Here is a 7,468-nt window from a genome sequence, read left to right as displayed (position 1 = left end):
GAGACAGGAAGCATGCTACCTACCAGTCTCCTAAGGTCTCCGGGGGTAGCAGGGGATGGGGTGAGGTTGGGTGGTGGTGGCTTAGTCCCTGGATCTATATTTTACAGTTTAAATCAATGGGATGAACCAAAGACCTTGTGTCCAAGTTTAAATCTGTCAAGAACTTCAAAGTAGATAAAGTGACAAGTGACCTTTTTCATTCCCAATTTTAAAAATGATATACTTCCTCCAGTAGTCATCTTTATAATTGCCTATCTTGCTTATGCTCTGTTTGATGGCATTTGCTCTTGTTTGGGGCTTTATGCAGACTTGGCAAAGAACTCCACCACTGAACTAAATTATGTTCCCAGCCAGTTTTTTTCCTCTTGAGACAGGTTTCTCTGTGTAGCCCTGACTGTCCTGGAGCTCAGCGGTTCCTCTGCGTCTGCCTCCTGAGCACTGGAATGAAAGGAGTGCACCACCAACACCCAGCTGTAGAATTTTTAAAACTACCTTTTGTCTACACAGTGTTCCCTCACTTCCTGACAGTATCTTACAGTGTGTCTCAGTCCATCTGGTCAGTCTCAATCACCCATAGCTTTGTGCAGGAGCCCTTTGTTCTATTTCTGCACTCTGACCAGAAAATAGACATGGAGTGAACCAACTGGCAACTTAAAGAACGCAAAACTTAAAAACACCGCAAATGTTTCTGATTAATAAAGACACCCTTACTCAAGAAAGTAAAGAGGGCAGGGAACCATTGCATCTAATCTTTGACACAGTAGGGTCTAAACATAGCGTTTGGTGTCAACAGACACCAAAATGTTCTTGTTAGGCTTTCTATCTCTTTTAGGGGAAATCTACTTTTTTTTTTTTTTTTTCCTGTCACTTAAGGATATAATAGGCACTTGGTTACTTATTCAACTCTGTCAACTTCTCAAGGTCAAAACTTTCCTTTATAGATTGCTGCCAGGCTCCATGATCTTTTTTGTTCCTGACCAGATCTGAAGGGTACTAAGTAGATGTATAATGATAATAAAGAAGCATTTTTAAAAGAATCATCCTAAATAAAGTTCTATAAGTTTCAGATTGTTGTCAGGCCCTTTCCTCCTCTTGCCATTTGCCACATGGCAAGCAGTATCTAGGTAAACTTGCACTATTCCCCAAAATAATTGTGAGGAGTTTCAGCTGTGGCATAAACTTTAGATGTCATGGCTGGGAATCTCAGTCGGTAGAGGGTGTGGCTATGGGGCATAAAGCCCTGAACTCATCCCCCAGGACCATATAAAAAGAGGCATGGGGACTGGAGGAATGGCTCAGCGGTTAACACTAACTGGTCTTCCAGAGGACCTGAGTTCAATCCCAGTAACCACTTGTTGGCTCACAACCATCTGTAATGAAATCTGGTGCTCTCTTCCGGTCTGCAAAGATACATGCAGAACCTTGTGTACATAATAAATACATCTTTAAAAAAATAAAAAGAGGCGTGGTGGGGCACTTCTGCAATCCCACCGCTGAGGTTCAAGGTCATCCTTGGCTCCTTAGGCGTTCCGGGGCCAGCTAGTGATACAGAAGACCCGGTGTCCAAACTAATTTTAAACGGTGTGAAATGTCCCGATCTTAAATATACTAACATATATTTAAGAATCCTGACATAGGTACCCGAGATGAAGAGAATGGGTGTCTCCTGTCCATAGGCTAAGACTTGGAAACCGAACTACCTGTCCTCCTGAGGTAAGAACCTTAGCCTGCAGGGAAGCAGTGGTCACCAGCGCCGCCTGAGGCTGTGGTGCGCACCCTTCTCCTTCCTCAGCAGTGACTCTCCCGACCTGCACTGCAGTCGTGCATGGACCAATCGCCACACATGTTGTTTGTGGGTGCCGAAAGGTACACGTTGATTGGGCGGCGCGGAGCCGGGCTGAGACTCGCGCTGTCAGCGTTGCATCACCTTCAGGCGCGGTTCTGGAGCGTGGTCGCCGGCTGCAACCTAGGCTCGCGGCGGGGTTCCCCAGGTGAGCTTCACCCTCCGCCCCTCCAGTCCCTCACTGCACTCAATCTGGCCCGTGCAGCGAGGCCTGCGCGTGTTACAACCTGCACACAACAGTGAAAAAGGAGCACATTGCTTCTTGCCGTGTGTGAGCTGCGTGCACAGAGCTATCCAGAGGGCGGGTCAGGAGCGGAGTAAGTAGCGTTGCAGAACTCAGACCTGCACACAAATTCTGGCCTGCCTCATTAGGTGGAGAACTGGGATCCTTAGAAGTCCCTCAGTCCCTAGGTGGGGCCACGGTGGTTTTTGAGCAGGGTAGTGTGAGAATGCAGCGTGTTGCACAATCCGGGAGTAGATAGGAAAGTGGATGAGGTGATTGCCAAGTTTAGGTATTGAAAAGGACTAACCTAAGAACCGTCCAGGATTCTGGGTTTCTCCCAAATGTCCCGCATTTATCTCTGGGTACCAAGGTGGGTTGTGCGTGGCGTGCTTGCCCTGGGCACAGAGTCTGGTAATTCAGTTTTAAGTTCACGCCTGGCGGCCACACACAACACACCAACTATACTTAACAGTAGTATCTCTTATAAGATTGAACTGAAGTGGGGCAGAGGACTATACCCAAAGGACTAACAGATTTGGGAGAATCGTGTTGGGTCAGAAGATGAGGGAGGGAGTCGTTGTTGTCAGTTGTTGTCACTTTAGCTTAGGATGTCTGTGATGAGTATGTGAGAATGACACCTGGCTTCCTACCTAATGAATTTATGGCTCTCATTTTTAATAAGAAATAAGTAAATAAGTTAATAAGAAATAAGTAAAATAAGGAAATAAGTAAAAATCGTTGAAAAAAACATATACCACATATAATACAAACTGGTATGTCTATACTTGCTTGTTTGTTTTCCAGGGTATAGGTAGAAAGTGCAGAGTCGGTGTTCTCTATCCACTAGTTCTGCATCTGGGCTTTCAACCAACCTGTGGTCATACTATGCAGTTAGGTCTATGGTGGTGACATATAAACTGTGTATGTACAGGCTATTTTTTCTTGGTCGTTATTTCCTAAACATTATGGTATAGCAACTGGCATTTAAATGTATTAGATATCATAGTAATCTAAAGATTAATTAAAATACATAGGCAGATGCTACATTTTTTTTTTTATAAGAGATGAACATCCTTGGTATGGTAGGTATGTGCCAACATGAGCATCAGTATTCACAGCGTTTCAGCATATTTTCTCCAGATAAGTTGAGTAGTGTAGAAGTAGCTGAGCAGACAGGTAGGGATGTGGTTCGGGTGATAGAGGGCTTGCCTGGCATGCATGAAGCTCAGGTTTCAAGCCTCGAAGCAGAAGCAGGCTGCACTCTGAGTTCACGGTCGCCATCGTGAAACTCTTGCCAAAAACAAATAAACAGGAAAACAAGCAACCATCCCAAACACATGCAATACCAACATTAGGGAGTAGAGGCAAGAGGGCCTGAGTTATGCCCCGCTACAGGGAGTTCAACCACCCTGAACTATGTGAGACTGCCTCAGGAGGGAAATGAACTCTCCAAGAGGACGCTAAGGCTAAAACCTCCTGAAGGAGTTACAGAACAAGAAGAAGGAAGGCCTAGATTGTGTTTGGAAGGAAGTAGACGGGTGGCACTTTTGTGCTTAACCTGGCCGTGTTACTAGCCCTTCCCCAACGCATCTGCCCCCACTGCCCTGTGGTTGCTGGAGGCTGTTGTGCCGGTACAGCGCTCCAGTGGATACAATGGGCTAGAAAAACCCTGTGATTTATGCATGGGAGCTGTTTCTCTCAGCAGCTGCCATAGCCCGGTCATTGGTACATTCTTCTTCCTTAAACAGGCAGCCATTGCTGTTGCGCCCAGCTCCTGTATTTTAGAGAACAACACTGAATCTGAGTCTTTTGAGAACAGCAGACACAACATAGAAAGTTCAGGAAAAGCCATCCTCTCACTTCCCAGAAAGTGTAGATTTCATGTTCTCAACAGGTTGGGTAGCTATCCCTGAACCATTAGTTGTCGACAATTAATGCTTATGAATGATCAGTGTTCCAAGTGTGTTCCGAGGGAGCTTCTCCTACCCCTCCCCCCCCAGCTCAACCTGCTTTCATATAGAACCCAGGACCACCAGTCCAGGGATGGCTCCATCCACAATAGACTGAGCCCTCCCCCATCCCTCATCAACTGTTTAAGAAAATGGCCTACAGACCTGCCTGCCTACAAGCCGTTCTTATGGAGGCATTTTCTTAGTTGAGGTCCCCTTCCCTAGATGACTTTAGCTTGTGTCAGGGTGACTGAAAACTATCCAGCACAAGAAATGATTGAGGAAAGACATCCTCCTGGCCCCCACACCCCACACAAAACAAGAAGAATAAAAAAAGTGAAAATAGTTTAAAATTAAAAAGAAACTCCCCAGAGAATGACCGGGTCCAGAATTTGAAATTCTTAAAATTCAGCCATGAAGAGTCAGTGTAACTCAAAGAGGACGAAAGGTGAGTAAATGTTAATCTTAAGACGGAACACAAGCAGATGAGTCGTGCACGTAGCGATGCATGTGCTCTTTGTACCCTGTGAGGTGGCTCTGATCTGAAGTCAGTGTGGAGTGGTGAGGAGTATGGAGAGAGTGGGCACCCCATTTACAGCTTGTGGAGTATGAAATGGTGCAGTCACTGGAAAACATCGTGATATTTCCTCAGGAAGTTAGTAACCGAGTTACATGATCCACGAATGCCACTCATACACAAGAGGAAAGAAAACGTGTCCATGTGGAAGTTTGAACTCAGTGTTCATAACAACCCTAAAAACTAGTCCCAAAGACAAGGTTAAAACCTGATGAGTTGATAAGTGATGGCTGTGCTGGATGCAGTATGAATGTGTGCTACAGTATGACTGACCCTTGAAAACTAAGAATTGGGACCACATATAGATAATTAATGTGACACTTTTGGTGTTTATTTGTTTTTCTTTTGGAGGGAGCTTCATGATGATTTCTCTGTGTAGCCCTGGCTGCCCTGAACTGGCTCTGTAGACTGGGCTGGCCTCAAACTCAGAGATCCACCTGCCTCTGACTCCCAAGTGCTGGGATAAAGGTGTGCACCACCCTCCCAGTGTGGAAATTTTATTTTATGTGAAATGTCAGTAGGCAAACCGTTAGAGTTAGCAACAAGATTATTCATTGCCAGGGACTAAACAAAAGAGAATGTGATTGCTAATGCTTGGAGGGAGAATTGAAAATATTCTAAAATAGTGATGGTGGCAGTGTGCCTGTAAATATCCTAAAAACTGGTTGCTTTTTGTATTTAAAAGTACACATTGTATAGTGTATACTTTACATTACCCAATAAAGCTTTTGCTTTAACACCCACAGCATGGACAGTCATGTATATGTGTACTTTAGTAATATGTTAGCTTGCTAGTCCTAACTTAGGAATTGCTGTGACTGTAGTAAATTTGATATCTCTTGCAGCAACAGAATGGTTCAACAAGTTCCAGAAAACATCAGTTTTCCTACTGAAGAAGAGAAAATCTTGCAGTTCTGGTGCAAATATAACTGCTTCCAGGAATGCTTAAAGCAGTCAAAAAACAGGCCAAAGTATGTGAGTTTCTGTGGTTAAGAGAGAATCCTTACAAATAGTAAGACTCTTGTATGGAGTTTTATTAGTGCGCACACCCTTTATTGGTCAGTGTGTTCTCAGAGTCTCTCAACAGTGAACACTGAACAGGAGAGCTCCTGGTTGTCAGAAGCCATCTGAATGGAGTTTATTAGCACTGCCTTTCTTGCATTTACTATCTTCTCTGCTCTCTCTTAGCACCTCTCCCTAAGCTTTCGTGGGTGGGTCCTACGTATTTCTTTCCTGCCTTAGTCTCTTTTCATAGTAAAGACTACTACTAGTCTTAGATCATTTGTTTCATTGTGAACCAACCTTCCCTGTTTAACAATTTTATGATGGGTGTTTATTGTTCTGCTTCATTGATGCAGTAACTCAGGATCCTTCTTAACTTGACTTATGTCTTGGAGATAATATATAAAGAACAAATGACTGAATAGCAAACCCCGCCCCCCCACCCCCAGCTCTGTCAGAATGGCCTTTCTGAAGGCAAGGCCTCCAATAAATTTCTGATCACTTATGTCTGTTTTCTAGTCCTGTTGACCACCTTCCCATTCCCCTGAACGATTTAGTACGAGAGGCACTTGATAGATGAATGTTCTGAATTTTTGCTGGTTTAAAATGACTTATTGTGCTTTGTATTATCTATTAGATTTACCTTCTATGATGGGCCTCCCTTTGCAACCGGACTGCCTCACTATGGACATATACTTGCAGGGACAATTAAAGACATAGTTACGAGATATGCTCACCAGAGTGGGTTTCACGTTGACAGACGATTTGGATGGGATTGTCATGGCTTACCTGTGGTATGTCTGAGTCTCAAGTCTTGTAATGTTCTGATTGTCTATAAATGTGTCGGATATTCCCTCTGAATTCTTATCTCTGTTGTTTTTTATTGTTTGGTTTCTCTGTAGAGTTTTTACGCATTTATTTTAGCTACTATTCTGGTTTCTGTTGTGGCTTACTTGTGTTCGTTTCATAAGGTGTGGTTGTTAACATAACTGTCTTACCTGATATCTTCAGGAATATGAAATTGATAAGACACTGGGGATCAAAGGGCCAGAGGATGTGGCCAAAATGGGGATTGCTGAGTATAACAAACAGTGCCGAGCAATTGTGATGAGATACTCTACTGAGTGGAAGGTATGTTGGGTATTTTCAAAAGAATGACTGGTTTGGTTTTGAGATGGACTGGAAATGGCTAATCATCCTTCATGTTTTTTTTTTTTTTTTTTAATGTTTCCCAAAGCATGGTGGTCCATGTGAGTTTGTGTCACAACTAGGGTTGGATTCTCCTGCCCTGTAGACATTAATCCCATCATTCAATTAGGTATCGAATCCCAGTGTTTCTTTTGGTGTCTAGTTTTTACTCCTACGGTTTTTCTCTAGCTCTTACCTATTGTCATCTTCTCTTTAAAATCCTCTCCGTCTCTATCCTGGTGTTCTTGGTGTTTCATTCTGTGTCCACTGGCCTAACATTCAAGTCCGGTAGCCTCATTCTGCATGCTGGAAATACACACACACACACACACACACACACACACACACCATTCTCTTCATAGTTCTCCCGTGTGCAAGTGTGCACACACATATACATACTATTCTTCATAGTCCTGCTGTGCAGGCTATTATGTTTCCCCTCCCACAATGCTCTCCTTAAAACTCTTCTGTCGCACCATTGAGTGGCTTTGGTTTATTCCAGTTTCATTAGCATGAAAGCCAGACCTCAGTTTACTTCCATCTTAACTTACTTGCCTAATACATTGGCGGGAAGTACTGATAATATGAACTTAACCTAAATATAGATAGGCTTTTAAAAACTTTTTTTTTCCCCTGATCTCTTCCCACCCCCATCCTTAAGGCAGGATCTCACTGTGTAGTCCTGG

General features: G+C 43.7%; 1 protein-coding gene and 1 non-coding gene across 2 annotated transcripts in view; both read left to right on the top strand.

Annotated features, from left to right (window-relative positions):
- The first annotated feature begins 1,873 nt into the window (after positions 1–1,873).
- Positions 1,874–7,468, top strand: part of Iars1 (isoleucyl-tRNA synthetase 1) — a 46,415-nt gene continuing 40,820 nt past the window's right edge. Inside the window, exons 1-4 of the mRNA XM_051194316.1 lie at positions 1,874–1,991; positions 5,438–5,563; positions 6,232–6,388; positions 6,606–6,725. Coding sequence (XP_051050273.1) covers positions 5,445–5,563; positions 6,232–6,388; positions 6,606–6,725 — 396 coding nt within the window. The 5' untranslated portion in view covers positions 1,874–1,991; positions 5,438–5,444. The remainder of the gene's footprint in view (positions 1,992–5,437; positions 5,564–6,231; positions 6,389–6,605; positions 6,726–7,468) is intronic.
- LOC127229451 (small nucleolar RNA SNORA84) lies at positions 3,668–3,799 on the top strand. Its single transcript, XR_007835141.1, has one exon. It is a non-coding gene; the product is annotated as a small nucleolar RNA SNORA84 (small nucleolar RNA).

Source organism: Phodopus roborovskii, unplaced genomic scaffold, assembly GCF_943737965.1.
Source record: "Phodopus roborovskii unplaced genomic scaffold, PHOROB, whole genome shotgun sequence".
Lineage (NCBI taxonomy): Eukaryota > Metazoa > Chordata > Mammalia > Rodentia > Cricetidae > Phodopus > Phodopus roborovskii.
This window is presented reverse-complemented; position numbering and strand designations above follow the sequence as displayed.